The sequence below is a fragment of the Leptinotarsa decemlineata genome, unplaced genomic scaffold, assembly GCF_025532065.1.
Source record: "Leptinotarsa decemlineata unplaced genomic scaffold, Ldec_3_MD MMD2_tig00002082_RagTag_RagTag, whole genome shotgun sequence".
NCBI lineage: Eukaryota > Metazoa > Arthropoda > Insecta > Coleoptera > Chrysomelidae > Leptinotarsa > Leptinotarsa decemlineata.
In genome coordinates, this window is record NW_027412573.1 from 1,452,931 (window position 1) to 1,471,165 (window position 18,235).

The 18,235-nt window shown below is 35.0% G+C and overlaps 2 protein-coding genes across 3 annotated transcripts in view; both read left to right on the plus strand.

Annotated features, from left to right (window-relative positions):
- Positions 1-18,235, plus strand: part of Adcy2 (adenylate cyclase type 2 Ac76E) — a 169,376-nt gene that overhangs the window by 26,590 nt on the left and 124,551 nt on the right. The gene's annotated exons all lie outside the window — the stretch shown is intronic.
- Positions 7,639-13,610, plus strand: LOC141482881 (uncharacterized). The gene is made up of 2 exons (XM_074176800.1): positions 7,639-7,814; positions 7,870-13,610. Exon 2 carries the CDS (start codon positions 7,927-7,929, stop codon positions 13,441-13,443), a length of 5,517 nt encoding a protein of 1,838 aa, XP_074032901.1. The 5' UTR covers positions 7,639-7,814; positions 7,870-7,926; the 3' UTR covers positions 13,444-13,610.

The window sequence follows — 18,235 nt, forward strand, 5'->3', positions numbered from 1 at the left end:
GTGCTAATGCAAATGATTTCTTATTAAGCTTTATATCACTTTTATGTGAAGTTACTCTATCATTGAGAATTCTAGATGTTGTTCCAATATAATTCAAGTTACAATTGTTACAAGGAATGTTATAAATCACATTTGATTTAACAATAGGTTATTTTTGAGTGGGTATAGCTACCTGCGTAACATCCGGGTCCAGGATATAAATACAGAAAGAAATGTTATCGGTTCTGTATGATAAAAGTAAAGATGGGCAACACTTGTTTGCCGAAAATAGGAAACAACACATACGCACATATATTACAAGGGAAGCAGATACTACTCAAATTAATTTTTTTTGTTGAGAAAATATTTAGATAATACTTTAGTTCACTAATATTTTTTCTACAGTAATGTGGGCCTGGTAGTTTTGTAATTTTTAATCATTGTTTGAAACACTCAACGATATAAGTCTTCCGGAAAGTTAATAAAACAAGCTGAAATGTGACAACTCATATGGAAGTTCTCTCTCAAATGTTTTGCTTGCTGAGCGATGAAAAATACGGCATCATTCCTTTAATTTAATTCCACAACCTCTGGCTTTCCCAACTCTGTCCTGTCATAAACAACCCAGAAAACTTTGTGAATTATTGGGGTTTCCAGAATTGTCTGAAACTTTTACCGCGTTAATTTCTCTCTTGAAAAAGCGTAAAAGTGGATGAAATATTCATTTGAGGCGATGAATGAATGCCTGCCAATTACTTTTAAGATATTATTTCATGTAAATGCTGCCCGCGACTACGTCGTTTGTGGTTCATCCGCGAGCTTCAATTTTGACATATTTTTTCCAGCATTTCGGCCGGTATCCCAGCAATGGCAGCTATGAGGTTGGTTTCCAGGGCTGGAAACGTGGCTGGTTTGTCCCTGTACACGAAAGACTTCACCTATCCCTATAAAAAATTGTCTAGAGGGGTCAAATCTCATGATCTTGGAGGCCAATGTACTGCTCCAAAACGTGAGATTGATTCACCTACCAAACTCGCTTCTTATGTTGATAAGTTCTCACTATATGTTCTTCATTTTGAAAAAAAAAACGATAATCATCGCACGGTACCTTGCTTCATTGACTGTATCGTTCTTGAAAAAGAACAGTCCATCTCCTAAGGTTCATTGACAGCTCTTGAACTGCCTTTGTCTGCTCTTCACACCAAACTCAGCAATTATGTTTCTTGACGTACCCATTGAGCCAAAAATGAGCTCCGTTGCTGAAGAGAGTTTTACAATATTAAAATGGATCTCCATCAAACTTTCCTGAGGCCCATTCACCAAACGAACGACGTTGTGGTATGCCATCTGGCTTCCTTCTTGCAGCAGCTGTATTTTGTATGGTTTTATAGTGATATCCTCTCGTGGAATATACCAGATGGTCGAATGACACAAGGTCCAATTGTTGACAATGGCGACGAATTGATATATAGCGATCTTCATTGATACTGGACGATACAGCAGCAGGCACTCTTCGCATACGTTTTTTTTGGATACAGGCACTACAGGAAAATCCTAAAGGATTTGAATCGCTGAAGATTAAATTCATTTGGGAACATTTTTTCAGGAAGTTTATTCCACACTCACGCAGTTCCCCAAATGGAAGAGTTCTTAAGCAGTGAAGTTTGAGGTGTACTGAGTTGAACCTCAAAACGACGAGCAGCCACAATCAATCAATAAAGATATGCTTTATTGTCAGAAGAACATAATTCTCGTAGACAACGCTATACAATGTGATTTGGTCAAACAATTAGTTAGATTACATCTGTGTAAAAAATCTCAATATCTGAATCCTAATACTAACATACATAAATTAAGATATACAGGCTGATTCACGGTGGATGGCACATTAGACGCTTCTGGTGAACCAGACAACGGATCACTTTGAAAATTTAATGGAGGGCATATTCGGACATTCTCTAGCCAACTAAAATTTTATTTCTAAAATTTCTTGAGGTTCATTGGCGGTAGATTCGGATACATTTCATTGAACTTTCTACATGTTCTGCTGATAATTTTGTCACACTGTCCAAAAATAATAAACAAATTTATAAGAACTTCGTTTGAATAGTTTTGTTCCATCGTTTTGAAGGTATTTGCATCTTCTGAAGTGACGAAAATGTCGATATTATTAGGAGAATGCCACAACGCTACTGTCAAATAGTGATCATGGCCTGCTTACCAAATACCGAATGGAAATACCATTCTGAAGGGACATTTTCACAAATAAATGTTCATAAGTCCGAAACTTGACTAGTTAGGTATAGGTATGATATACATAGAAAGAAAGCAAATTTCAGCAGCTTTCCGAATTTTCAATAATATACAGGGTGTTCCATTTAAAATAATCAAATTTCAGCAACTTTTTCAAGCAAACGAAAAAACTGTATTTTTTCACCACCCTGTATTGAAGTAACGGAGATTAGGCTGACGTGTGGGAAGTGTCCGAGTATCATCTAACTCCAAACCAAATTTCGATATCATAGTACTTCTTAACTAAAAGATATCGGCATTTTTTGAAGTCATGATTTTCGAAGAAAAAAATTGAAATTAATTTTTATTTCGAAAACGGTAACAGATAGGTATAGAGAAATATCAAGAAAAGTTGTCGGGCAATTGTTGGAGATTCCAAAAATAATATTATATACAGAGTGTTCCATTTGAAAAATCAAAGTTGCTACTGCTTTCTAATAGAAGCGGCAACACCGCATTGCCGAAAATATTTAAGTTGGCTAGAGAATGTCCGAATATGCCATCCAATAAATTTTCAAAGTGATCCGTTGTCTGGTTCACCAGAAACGTCTAATTTGCCATCCACCGTGAATCAGCCTGTATACATGTTTTACAACTCTACACATGATTTTCATATTCATATATGGATACATGCCGAGATGTTTTATGAGCAGCCCACGCAGTAAACCTACAGTTATGAAGATAATTAGTCAAAAGTGGAGGAAATATATTCATTAAGGGTATAAGGTGAGATTTCTAGCAGTAGTTTTTTGAACGATTTTCGGAAACGGTTAATGCATGCGCTGTCCTTTATAACTGTCGGAAGATGGTTGTAGATTTTAATCCCATTATAGATGATTGAATCCTTTATTAAATTGCTGTAGGGGATAGGTAGTCTGAAGAGAGAGCTTTGCCTCGATTCACGATGATTCAGGGATCTATGTAAGGTATGTCTATGCTCTTTTTTGCAGAATAAACACACTATCAAATAAATAGGTACTACACACACCCCAGAAGGCGATTCCATATCTCATGTGAGTTCAATCAGAGCGAAATGAGCAGTTCACACACAAAGATTTTATGTGACATTCAAATTACAATTTATTGTCAATTTCGAACCCAAGAAATTTCGTTTGTGATTTATTAGTTATTAGTTCATTTGACATTGGTATATCAGGAAGACTGCAGCGGAAAGTGACTATGCTAGTTTTATTTAAGTTCAGAGCTTGAAAGTTTGAGTCACACCATTGTTTTATTTAGCAAATATCCTTTTCTATTTTATTAAACAGTTGCTGTGGTGTCATCCGCAAAGAGGGTAATTTTTGCTGAGATGTTCAATTTAGTGATGTCGTTAATATACAGTAAGAAAAGTATTGGGCCAATAACCGATCCCTGAGGGACGCCGTATTGTATGTGTCCTACTTCAGACTCCGTACCATGTCGAACGATTTGTTTGCGCTGTTCTAAATAAGCTTTTAGCCATTTCAAACTCCCATAGTTTGATATGTGCCGCTCTTGGTGGAATCAAATGTGCCAAGTCACTTGAACACCTCCCGTGTAAAAGGGATGGAATCCAGCAGCTTCAGGTTATGCTTAGGCGCATAGATCTATACATGAGAACAATACTTCAAAGAAGGTCTGATCTGAAATTAAAAAAATTTCAAAAGTTTCTGGGATTTGTACAGTTTTCTGGTTCGAAACAGTGTTCCAAGCTTTTGAGAAGCATCCTCTGCAATTTCAGCGACTTGATTGTGTCAAGACATGTTGGTGTCCATTACAACCCTCAACAAACTCATCGAAGGGGAAAGCAGAATTTTCTGTCCTGACATTATTGTGGATTAATGCCCAATGAAGTGAAACTGGTGCGAAATTTGGTCACATCAGCTTGAATAGCTTGTTCAGTGGGTCGATTATGTAGACCATAACATGAACGTGATTTACGAAACACGTTTCTCACACAGCACGATTCTTTATAATGAAATTCAGTAATTTGCAAGCGTTGTTCGTTTGTTAGCTTATTTATGATGGAATGGCAAACCTTACTGAACAATTTTGGAATTGCCACATGGCACGAATCTTTCTTGACACTGAAAAACTGAATACTGGAAAACGAAATAGCAAAAAGTCACCCGTTATTAGTAGAAACTGAATGACACTTGAGAAAAACTCCGTTGCACTCCAAAACTGAGTCTTATATGTTTTTTGTCCAATTCAATATTGTTCCTCTTTGTTAACAACTCAATGACAGCTAAGAAAAACTCCATTACACTCCAAGACTGACTCTCATATGCATTTTTCCAATTCAATATTGTTCCTCTTCATTAACAACTGTCCGAAAATGGAAATAATGGGATTTCATTGTCGGTGGCGCTCCACCTTGCCATAAATTGGAAAAATGTTCGACGAGCGAATTAGCAACGACATGATTTACGGAGTTCTGATAATCAGCGATTTGACAGTGAAATACAATCCTTCCCAGATTACCCTCAAATCGATAATCGCTGCTTTGTACGCGAATGTCGAACATTTTCGTGTGTTCGAACTATTATACAAGACATACAATCTTGCAGAACGGCGATTGTTCATATCACATAAATATTTTTTCCACGTCAAAACTAAAGTACTGGAGACGACCAATATTGTTTTTAAAAATCTGTTTTTCCGTTAATCAGCTGTCGCCCCCCATACGAACGACAACTCTCAGAAGTTGAGAAACTTGTGCGAGCTAAGGACTAACAAGGTCTTACCTTTTGACGTGTGATTCCTAACACGGTTACAGAATCATCCCAGCTTCAACCAGATAAATTCTATCGAGAAAAATATCAGGTGGAGGCGGGAATCGAACCAACGACCTTCCGATCGTGAGTCAGGCGCACTACCACCGCGACCAATTCCACAACAATACTAGTGTTAGTCATTTCCTGATGTGGGAAACTGTTTTTAAAACATGAAAGTACGGAGATGAAGGAGCATGAAAATGAAAGAATTGTTGTAGAATGATATTCATGAAGGAGGCAGTGTTGCTATATTCATTATTAAGCTCTGGCTGCTTCTGGTAGCATTCTATAATATCAAGTTCATTCATGAAGTTGAAAACAATGAAGAACTTTCATTTCTGGATATCATAGTTGGTAAACGCCAGTAAGGGTTCGGAATTTGATTACAGAAATAAGTTTCACCTGGTAGATAGGAAAGTCTAATGTGAGTAGATCTACTCGACCTTCCGATGTAAACTATAAAGATTTATTGTGACTATTGTGTATGAAGTAGGTCTCCTCTGAATCATTTCAGAGGAACACAGAGGATACTAGCTTCTTCCACCAGACAGGTAATGCTTTCCCCGTCCAGATCGTAATGCAGACGTTCCAGTGAATCGATCAATATTGAGGTTGTTGCTTTTTCGGTTGATAACCTATTGATTTTGTAGTAATTCATATGTTCAAAGTGCAAGATTCCCACCCGATAATACAGTAGATTCTGTTCTGCGGGGCTTATTTACCTCTTGATGCAGATTTTGCTTCTGCTGATCAAGAATTTGGTGCGAGGCATAAGATATCCTGCTTCCTGGCTGTACCACCTTACCTCTTGGAGGTGATAAAAGGTTCAATCGTTGAAGTACTGGGAAGCTATTACTGTTGATCCGATGCTATATTGTAGACTCACGGTCAGATTTTTTGGTTACTTCCTTGTTGATGAAGGGTCTTACAAGTAGCTAGAAAAAGAAGGAGTTTCATTACGAGAGAGCTCTGATATAACGTACTGAGGTATCTCACATCAAGAGGACCCTCCTGTGTCTTAAAGGTTTTTTCAGTGACCGGGATACGAGTACATTCGTTTGGCAAGGAAATCGTCCAAGGTTGACATCTCATCCGGCAGGGGTGTTTTAATGTCCTCCGCTATAGGGCTACTTTCAGTTCCATCATTGTACACAATAAAAGCGGACTGTATTTTCCTGTCCATGCGGTTGTCATGTTGCCCTTGGAAAAAGAAAGGAAATGTATCAATAAAACTAGTACGAGCTGAGAATTAATGAGGCCTTGCCTTTTACCGTGCGATTTCAACTCATTAATGAATGCTGAGATCACAACAGATTTCAATAGGACAGTCTATAATAATACTTATAATAATAATATCGTTTATTATGCATAAAAAATACATTTATACATAAAATAATAATAATAATAATAATATTTATTAACTTCTCTTGTTAAAAAGTATAAAATTTCTTTCACAAAATAGTACACAGTAACAAGAAAGACGTCCATAGTGTGTAAAACACAATAAACATAATACAATACAAATTAAAAAAATGGAGTGTAAAACATATTAAATATAAAACAATACAAATTTAAAAACATTTACCGTCTAACATACAAATGGGGTGTAAAACATAATAAATATATTACAATACAAATTTATATCATTTATAGTCAACATACATATGAGAGGGTAAATTGTTTACTAATAGCTGCCCGTCTAGAGTGAAGAATTATTGATTTGCAAAAAATTCATTGATGGTGTAGCAGTTTTTTTGGATGAGATAGGCTTTCAATCGTGCTTTGAAAATCGAAATATTAGGAGATTCTCTCACTGTGCCGTCTAACTTATTGAAAAATTTTGGGCCAAGGTATAGATAACTTTTCTGAAAAAGTGCAGTCCGATGTGCAGCAGTTACCAAAAAATTTTTTGATCGAGTTGAGAAGCCATGATTTTCTCGATTCGAAAAGAAAAAGGGTTGGCCAAAGGCTAACTTGCTGATTGTTATTTATAGTGTCAATATTATTCATAATTTCCATAGATTGAACTAGAAAAACGTTCTTCAATATCTTAGAGAAAAGTTTAAAATCTGTTTAGAAAAATCTGTTTTTCCGTTAATCAGCTGTCGCTCCCATACGAACGACAACTCTCACAAGTTGAGAACTTGTGCGAGCTGAGGACTAACGAGGCCTTACCTTTTAACGTGTGATTCCCAACACGGTTGCAGAATCATCCCAGCTTGGAGTTGGAGAAATCTGGAGTTGAAAGCTTAAGTGTCCGGAGTGTTTATGTGGGACAATGTGGTCGAAAATTCCAAAAACGGTATGCTAAACATGAAAGACTAGGTAAAAATGATTCGACATTTTCAAACCATTCCTTGGCGATACGGAAGTTTTGAACTATGCAAGGAAGGATTGCAAACTCAATTATTTGGAATCCTTGAAAATTCATTAGCATAAACATTGCGGGTGCAACCTGTTAAATGATCAAATCAATCTAGTTTACTCAACGGTTTTCAAATTAGCGTACCCACATTGTCACAAGTGAACAAAATTCGGGTACTCAATTAAGCTAAGTATCTCTATTATTACCTACAGTGGTTTTATATAAGGGCTAATGTAATCAATGTTCAGTATTTATATTCATTATTATTTGTTTACTCTCTCATTTACCCTGTATATAATTATATTTAGTTTGATGTTCAGTTGTTGTAACTAAAACAAAGAGAATAAAAAAAAAACTTTTTTGACTGACATTGAATTTCAATATTTCGTTCTTCGAGACCGGATTTAACTTAGATATTCCAGGTAAAATACAACATTAATTGGTTCTTCGAGACCGGATTTAACTTAGATATTCCAGGTAAAATACAACATTAATTGGTCCTTCTACGCCTTTACCGAATCAACCTATTGAGACATGTCAAAAAATCGAAGAAGCGAGAGATTAGCGGAAAAACGGGAAAAGGAAGCGATTTCTATCAGTAGTGAAAGGGAACAAGACAACATTTCTTCCCGTGGCTTACAGTTGGAGCAGAGTAATGACATTGATGACAAAAACTCCACTTGTAAGTACTCACATGCAGACAGCAAGAAGAAAATGTCACGGCAGGGTTCCATTCAAGAAAAGAAATCGATTAAGTCCAAAACTAGTAGCGCCCGTTCAGAAAAAGTCAAAAAAGAATTGATGATTCAGACAGAAATCAAGAAGAAAGAATTGGAGCAGAAATTATTGAAGAAAGAACAAGAGATTCTCGACTTACAATTAGCCTTCAAGTTGTCACAAATAGAATATGAATCTTCGGATGTATCAGTGGAAGATGAGTCTCCATCATGTGGATCAGGGTCAGTGATTAACAATGGTTCGAATGTTCAAAAATGGGTAAACGAGTTCACTTGGAATGGTAATAATGACACAAAAAATTGCACGCCTTGCTGTTCTCAGGTATGTGAACCATTTTCTACATTGTCAAACGCAGAAATATATCCTACTCCTAAAAATGCAAACAACTGTCAAAATGACGTTAGGAAAAATTTCAATTCACGAGAAATGTCTAGTCAATCAATTGACAATAATGACATAAAGAAAATTTTGACTAGACAGAGTGTTCCGAAAGACTTGCCGAATTTTAATGGGGATCCTACAGAGTGGCCCAATTTCATTCACCAGTTTGAAAATTCTACTGCTTTGTGTGGTTATTCAAAAGAGGAGAATCAAAGCAGGTTACAGAAATGTCTTAAAGGTCCTGCCAAAAAAATAACACAAGCATTATTAATACTTCCGCAAAATGTTGATAAAGTAATAGAATTATTAAAAAATAGATTTGGTCGATCTGAACATATTATTACTTTATTACTCGATCGTTTGAGAAAATTTCCAATAATTAAGGAAGACAAATTAGATATTTTGATAGCATTTTCAGACGAAGTTAAAAATTTTGTATATACTGTCCAGTCATTGGAGGAGAATGAACACTTATGTAATCCTTTGCTATTACAAGAACTTCTGAATAAATTACCGACTTCTTACAAATTGAATTGGGTAGAATATATTACTGAGAAGACAGTGAAAAATAAACTCATTGAATTTTGTTCATGGTTAGGATCTAAAGCTAATGCAGCTTGTCAACTTCAAATTCCACAAATTTCAGAATTCAAGGCTAATAAAAAAAATTACAGAAATAAAGATATCACTTTAGCCACAAAATATGTTAGCAAAAAATGCATTTGCTGTAAAGATCAATTTCATGGTTTATTTTCATGTCATGTTTTCAAGTCGTTTTCCGTTGATGAAAGATGGTCCTTTGCGACAAAGAATAGAATTTGTTTTTCTTGCCTGACACCTTTTCATGGTTTGAAAAATTGTAGAAGAAAAAAGATATGTACAGTAGATGGATGCAAGAGAGTACATCATGAGCTTTTACATAAAAATGAAGAGAATAGAGAAACAAATTCTACTTCGCAAGTCACTGATATTGAAACCAATTGTCATATTTCATCAAATAGACGAGTGTTACTGAAAATTTTACCAGTCTCTATTTCAAATGGCAAAAAAGAAATTGATACATATGCTCTTTTGGACGATGCTAGTACCATAACTTTAATTGATAAAGATCTCGCTGATGATTTGGATCTTGATGGTCCTCAAAAGTCTTTATGTATCCAATGGACAAATAATCAGACAGAAGAGCAGGATGACTCAAGAATTGTTACTTTCAAAATATCGTCAAAAACGTGTAATTCTAATTCGAATTTTTATTTGAGGCATGTTCGAACGATCAAAAATCTTTCATTGCCAAAACAAACTGTCGATATTGATCAGATTTCTTTGAAATATCCTTATATTGACAACAAAATACAATCTATGATCGATGTACGTCCTAAAATTTTGATTGGTCAAGACAATTGGCCATTGTTGGTAAGCAAGAAAATAATTTCGGGGCCTTGGCATGGACCCGCACTCACGAAAACATTGTTAGGTTGGGTAGTTCACGGAAATTTACATCATAGTAATGATAATATGAATACATTTGTTTGTTTTGTGGATTTGAAAGAAAAAGATGAATTAGACATTCTCCATGACCTGATTAAAGAACAATGGAAAATGGAATCATTTCCTACTTCAAGACAATCTTTATCCAGAGAAGACATTAGAGCTCAAGAGATCATGGATTCTACAATGCGGAGAATAGGTGACACGTTTGAAACAGGACTGCTTTGGAAAAAGAGTAATCATCATTTACCGGAAAGTAAAAAAAATGCCATGAGAAGACTCGTTTGTACGGAAAAGAGAATGCACAAAGATGAAGAATTTGGTCGAATGTATTGCGAAAAGTTTGAAGATATGATTAAGAAAAATTATATATCGAAAATTTCTAATGATGAAGATAATCTCAACGACGGAAAAATCTGGTATTTGCCTCACTTCGGTGTCATGAATCCAAACAAACCCAATAAATTACGAATCGTATTTGATGCCTCTTTGAAAAGTAATGGTAATTCCTTAAACGACTTTCTGCTGACAGGACCGGATTTGTACAATTCACTTCAAACAATTCTTTTGAATTTTAGAATCAAAAGATATGCGTTTTCAGCAGACATCAAAGAAATGTTTTTGAGAGTGAATGTCCGGAAAGAAGACAGATCAGCACAGAGAATTTTATACAGAGGAATGCGAAAAGATGATGATCCAGATGTATATGAAATAAATGTGGTATTTTTTGGTTCATCGTGTGGCCCGTGTTTAGCCCAGGAGGCCAAGAACAGAAATGCCAAAGAATTCCAAGAAGAATATCCTGAAGCGGTCAAAGCCATCATCAATGATCATTATATGGATGATTATCTTGGAGGAGCAGATAATGTCCAGGAGGCAAAACAATTGATAAGGGACGTAATATATGTACATAGTAAAGGTGGATTCACTATATGTAATTGGATTTCCAATAACCCGATTTTATTTCAAGACATAGATGACTCACTATTGGCCAAATTTGACGAAAATTTGAATTCTTCAGAGGAAAGAATTTTGGGTATATGGTGGAACCCCAAAAAAGATATCTTTCAATTCAAAACAAAATTCCATAAAATTGACAAAAATTTATTGGAAGGTAACAGAAGACCGACAAAACGAGAAGTACTCAAGATCGTCATGTCAGTCTTCGATCCCCTCGGATTTCTCGCAAACTTTTTGATACAAGGTAAAATCATATTACAGAAAACATGGAGAAGTCAGATAGGATGGGACGACGAAATACCAGACAGTTTGATTATCAAATGGGAGAAATTCATACAAGATTTGAGGAAAGTTGATGATTTTAAATTGCCAAGACAATATTGTGAAATGAATAGGTCCGATTCTGAAATTCAGCTTCATATATTCTGTGATGCCTCTGAGAATGCGTATGCAAGTGTCGCATATTTGAGATGGTCTGGAAAAGATGGCATTAAAGTTTGTTTTTTGAACGCACGAACCAGAGTATCACCAATAAAACCACTATCTATACCAAGACTTGAACTACAGGCAGCATTAATTGGATCACGGCTGGGTTCAAGCTTAAAAAGCGTTTTGAACTTAAAAATTGATGATACAATATATTGGACTGACTCGAAAACAGTATTATATTGGATTCGATCGGAAGCTCGACGCTTCAAAATGTTCGTAGCGCAACGTTTGGGAGAAATTCAAGAGCTCACGAATACTTGTGATTGGAGATATGTTGGAACAAAAGAAAACGTGGCAGATGAAGCAACAAAGCAGTACTCGAAGATGGATTTTTCTCCTGACTGTAGGTGGTTAAAGGGACCAGAATTTTTGTACATGACCGCAGAATTTTGGCCTGTTGAAGAAAAATTCAGAACAAATAATAATGGACAAGAAGTAGACTTAGAAGAAAATAATGTACTGGTTCATGTAAATATGAACGATAAAGGAAATGTAGTTACGACTGATCCAAATAAATTCTCTAAATGGCAAAAATTATTGAGATCAACCGCTTGGATATATAGATTCATACAAAATTGTAAAACAAGAGCAAAAACTTCAGGTGAATTAGAAGTATCAGAATTAAATCAAGCTGAAAAAAATCTACTTAGCAGATGTCAAGAGGAAACATTTAGTGAAGAAATGAAATCTTTGAGAATTCATGGCATTGTGAAAAATACGAGTCGCCTGTATACATTGGATTGTTTCCTTGATGAAGAAGGCTTGATCAGATTGGGTGGAAGATTAGATAACTCCAAACTTTTAGATGAATATGTGAAAAGACCGATAATTTTAGACCCGAAACACAAAATTACGAAACTGCTTATATTTTATTATCACGAGAAGTTCAATCACCATGGACAAGACACTGTATTCAATAGCATGAGACAAAAGTTTTGGATACTACGTATGCGACAAGCTATCCGCAGTTGCTGGACAAACTGCCAAAAGTGTAAGAACAGGAAATCCTTGCCGAAACCTCCGATTATGGGACAGCTTCCAACATGTAGAATAGAACGGACAGTGAGACCTTTTATAAAAACTGGAGTTGATTATTTTGGACCTCTTTTAGTTTCAGTCAAGAGAAGTCGGGAGAAGCGATATGGGGTGATATTCACTTGTATGGTTACACGAGCAATTCACTTAGAGATTGCACACGACCTGAGCACGGATGGTTTTATTCATGTTTTTCGACAATTTGGTAGTAGACGAGGTTTTCCGCAAGAGATGTATAGTGACAATGGAGGGAATTTTAAAGGAAGTGACAGAGAACTTCAAAAAAGTTTGGAATCGTTTGACCAAAATAAAATAAAAGAATTTTGTACGCTGAAAAATGTGAAATGGTTTTTCAACCCGCCATTAGCTCCTTTCATGGGTGGATCATGGGAGAGTTTGATAAAATCTATCAAGAAAAATGTGTCGGAAGTTCTTACAACAAGATACCCCCAGGAATATGTTTTAAGGACAGTATTTGCAGAAGTTGAGAATATTTTGAACTCGAGACCACTTACCCATGTACCCAATGATCCAGATGATATGGAGGCTCTAACTCCAAATCATTTTTTGATTGGAACTTGTTATTCAGCGTTACCTTGTGCTGAAACTGATGAAAGGGATTTGTGTTTATTGAACAAATGGAAGGCAGCACAAAAGCTCACAGATTTATTTTGGCAAAGGTGGGCTAAAGAATATCTACCATCTCTAGCAAAACGAGATAAATGGCACCAGCAGAGAAGAAATGTCAAAATAGGGGATATTGTTCTATTTTATGACTCCAATAGTCCACGAAACATTTGGCTGAAAGGAAGAATTACAAATGTTCACCCTGGGAAGGATGGCAAAATCAGAGTGGTTGATGTTGTTACAGCTTCTGGAACAACATTCAAGCGAGCTGTATCTACACTTTGCATACTTGATGTATTCAAAGAGAAGTCTCCCGAGAATAATCAGATTTGAAGTAATTTCTTTCATTCGAATCAATTACTGCGGGAGAGAATGTTCAGTATTTATATTCATTATTATTTGTTTACTCTCTCATTTACCCTGTATATAATTATATTTAGTTTGATGTTCAGTTGTTGTAACTAAAACAAAGAGAATAAAAAAAAAACTTTTTTGACTGACATTGAATTTCAATATTTCGTTCTTCGAGACCGGATTTAACTTAGATATTCCAGGTAAAATACAACAATCAATCATTTTTAGTTCAATGTATAAGTTTGAAAATGTCCTTATACGACGAAACTGCAGTAACGTTAGTAAGAAATAAAAGTGGTAAAAAACAAAAAGTTTCAATTCTCTCTTTTTCATTTCACAATTCTCTTCATTCTAATACTGTATCTTGTGCTTGCCTCAGACTATTTCATATTTCAAACGTCACTGCCACTCTTATTCATCTCAGCTAGCCTTGGAACCATTAAAAGGGACACCCCCAGTTCTATCGTGCGTAATAATACTCATATTTTCGTTTTATGTTCGTCACTTTCTACTGCCTTCCATTATATGTCTGCATTCCAGCCTGATGACTTTGTTATGCCCTCGATGTGGGAGTAGATCGGAAAAAAGAAGGAAAACGAAACTAGCTACTCCCGTGAATAAGGGTATATAAGGATCAGTTGATAATTTTTCAACCAATGACATGACCAAAATGAACTTGATGGTTGAGAAGGTGTACTTTTTAGCCTGAAGACTTGAAATTTGTTGCTTGTTTTTGAAGTAATGAACTGGCTAAGGACCATATAAAACACAATCGATATTTCAGGGGTGATTTTCAAAAGATTTTTCATTAAACAGAAGTGAAAAATCTTCAACTGCATTTTTGAGACGAAAATAATCCATGCAATGATCTCCTATTTCATAATTATTTCATGATATATGTAAAATCTGAAGCACAAATCGATTGATACGGCTCTAGCGATATTGGTGGAGAAATAATACTAAACGAAATCATGATCCTGAAGAAGTAATGGATTTTGATCAAACTTCAAGAAGGAAGAAGGTTTGGCATAAATATGATGGCAATCTGAGTTCCACAAAGGCAAAAGCAGTGGTGCTCTGTTAAATACGGTGGTCTTGGTTCAAATTCTACTTTGAGACAACAATATCTTCTAATTTTGAGAACCCTCAATGCGAAAACAGGGATACCCCAAGGTTTTATTTTGGTACTATATCATTGGCACTATATGCTCAAAAACTCATTGCTTTGAATTATATTATTATTATAGCTTTATTGTCATTATTATGGCTTCATTATGGCTTTATTGACTATATATGATTTTAATGTAATATCTGTATACAATTTTTCTAGTGCTTTTTTGGTTCATACTGAAAAAACTTTATTTTTATATTTCATTCATTATAATCTATTGTGTATTAAAATGATTGAAGGGGTTATATTTTTTAGGAGTGATTAATTTTTGGGAAAGAAAGTTTTTGGCTTTCTACTACTCCATCTTGATACAAAAAAGAAGGACGAGGGAGTCTTTCAAAGAAAGGAAGGAAGTAACTCTATACATGGATGTGTAGATCATGCAAAATGATATAACCCACGCACAGGTTTATCTTTCTGTGAGAACTATATTTATTTGTCGTTAACTAAGATTATTGTGTATTTCAAATTGAATGGCAAATAAATATTATATTATTATTATATTATATTATATACAGTGCTTTTCAGATAAAAGTATCCACGTTTAATAACTTTTGTAATACTGGTATTTAGGAAAAATCCAAAAACACGTCAATTTATGTAGTGTTATGTAGTGTGTTGAATGTTATGTAGTGTTAACTTTGTTCAGATAATACTATTTCTATTTTGAACCGTTTTCGAGATAAACTGTTTCAAACGGAAATTGACATGGTTTCCTTGTTCATCACTCATTTTTGTAAAACAGATTTCGTTTGATGTTTTTCGATTAGTCACAGATAATACAATGAAAAGATAATTATTAAAATACTCCTCAACCGTCGAATGAAACTTCTCTTCAAACAATAGTTTTATTAACGCTGAAACACGAACTGAAAATAATAAACCCATAAATTAATGAGTTAATTTAATCGTCAGTGTATTTCAGAATATGTTCAAACACATCTCCACCTCTACTTAAACAAACATGTAATCTCTTCAAAAGATTGTCATGTGTAGCGCATCTGATCAAGTCTGGAGTCAAACTATTGAAAGCAGTTGTAACTCTCGATTTCATATCTTCCATTGTTGTTATTGGAGTAGATTAAACCATATTTTTAATGAAACTCCACACGAAATAATCTAATGGATTGCCATCTGGTGTTCTAGGAGGCCAACGAAAAGGTCCATTATTACCAATCCATCTGTCTTCGAAGATTTCGGTTAAAGCTTCGCTGACTGAATGAGAATTATGGGGTGGAGCACCATCCATTTGGTATCATACACGTTCTCTTCCTGGTCTATTATTAAAAATCATTTGAATTCCATTCCTCAGCAAATCTTCATATTTTGATGCATTCAAATTATCATCATAAAACTCGATATAAAAAATTGACTCATTCTTTATGGCACAAAATACATTGAATTGCCATCTTTCTTGAAAACCCCTTTGGCGGACAACATGGGGATTTTCTGTCGCCCAATAATGACTGTTGTGTCTATTGAAAACTCAATTTTTTGAGAACTTGGCCTCATCTGTCCATATGATATTGTCAAGGAAATGTTCACCCTCTTGAGTCTTGACAAGTAACCATTCAAAGAATTCCACTCTACGAGGTAAATCAGTCTCTTTCAAATGTTGGACACAGTAGAACTTATAGGGAGGCCATTTATGCTTATTAAGAATTCTACAAATTGTCACGTAGGGTATACCTATCTCCCTTTCAGCCTCGTGCAGAGAAGCATTTGGAAATGCATGAAAGTATCCCAAAACTGTTATACCATTGTCATCATCATCCAATTCAGTCTTCTTACGAATGATTTTTGGACAGAAGGTTCCATTCAACCTACAGTTTTTTAGTAGTCGATTTATCACATTATTATTCGGCTTCGGAAGTTGTGGATATTTTTCATGAAATACTCGGCATGTTCTACTTGCAATTCTATTGCACTCACCATAAATTATTAATAAATTCAAGAAATCTTCATTACTGTAACCTAATCTTGACATTATTCTATTATAATTGGTAGCTATCACAATCAGTCAAAACCACCAACGAAAGTCTGACGTTAAATAATTGGTATATTTATTTTTCCAAAGCACACTTTTAAAAAATATTAATGTGTACTGTTATACGTTAGAGACCAATACCTCAATGTATACAAATTGTAACTTTTTCTAAGGTAGGTAAATACCAATTTCGAATTAACTGATCTGAGACAGTTAAAAAACTGGATCAAAAAGAAATATTACTAAGTATAAAAAAATGTTGAATATCCAAAATAAGTGATGAATTCAAAAAAACGAGCAATAAAACTACGTCAGTTTCCGTTTGAAACAGTTTATCTCGAAAACGGTTCAAAATAGAAATAGTATTATCCGAACAAAGTTGATCTAAAACTGGATGTAGAGCTCAAAAATGTTGAAATATACAGGGTGTTCTATTTGAAAAAATTGAGTCCCACTCATTTTTTCATGAGATCAAAGTATCTGCATTTTTTGAAGACCCTGTATGAGGCAAATGAAAATATGACTCGAAGTGAAGATCCTCATAGTATCACTCCACTCCATTTCAAATTTGATCGTTTTAGTGCAAGAGAGTTCAAGATCATCAGCATTCATGAAAGTTCATGTTTGGTAAAAAAAATATCGAAATTAATTTATATCTTCTAAACGGTAATAGATAGGTATAGGAAAATAGTATATGAATTTGTTGATAAAGTGAGAATGAATCATAATATGATATTATATACGGGGTGTTCCATTTGAAAAATCAAAGAAGCCGCTACTTTATAGTAGAAGCGACAACGCCGCTTCGTCTGAAATATTTTAGGCGTGTAGGTCATATTGATTAATGCATACTGTGAAAATTTCAGGTTGATCCGTTGAATAGTTTGTCAGAAACGGTTAATTAACGCTCATCATGAAAAGCCCTGTATAACCTCTCCAATAATAAATTTGTATACTCAACATTCATCTGGAAGAATTTTTACTATACCTCAGACTCTCTTCCATCGGCAAATTGAAAAATTTTCCTGACATAACATACAAAATTTGCATTCCCTTACTTGCAACAAGATCCCCTGGAGCGCTATCCAAACTCTTTGCTACGTAAATTATTTGCCAAGACTTTTCTTCAATCGATTCGATGCTATATTAGTTACTCCAGAATGTTTTCTCGAGCGCTTTATGCAAAACACATCGGCGAGCTGAATTTCCAGCAGGTTTTCGAGAAACTTCGAAATTAAATTTCAATCGACGAAATCTCGAAAATAAAGCATTGATGAACACCGCGCCGAGACGGTATTATTGGATTTGTATTTACGGAGTTTTTCCTATTCCGTTTCCAATTGACTTTTCCCGTGAGGTGATTTGAATAGGTGGTGATTTTCAACTACGGCGACGATTTTGTTTCGGTTTACTTTGGGACAAAACTTCATCAAAACTTCTGGTGAAATGTTCAGCAAATACTTCAGGGGGTGTGTATTCGATGTTTGCTGTTTCTCAATTAATCATTTGTGTTTTGATATTCCATAGTTTGATATGAAATTTGTATGCAGAACGGTGAATGACAAATTTGTGGTTATTCCTTCGAGAAAACTGAGTTTTCAATAAAGAATAGC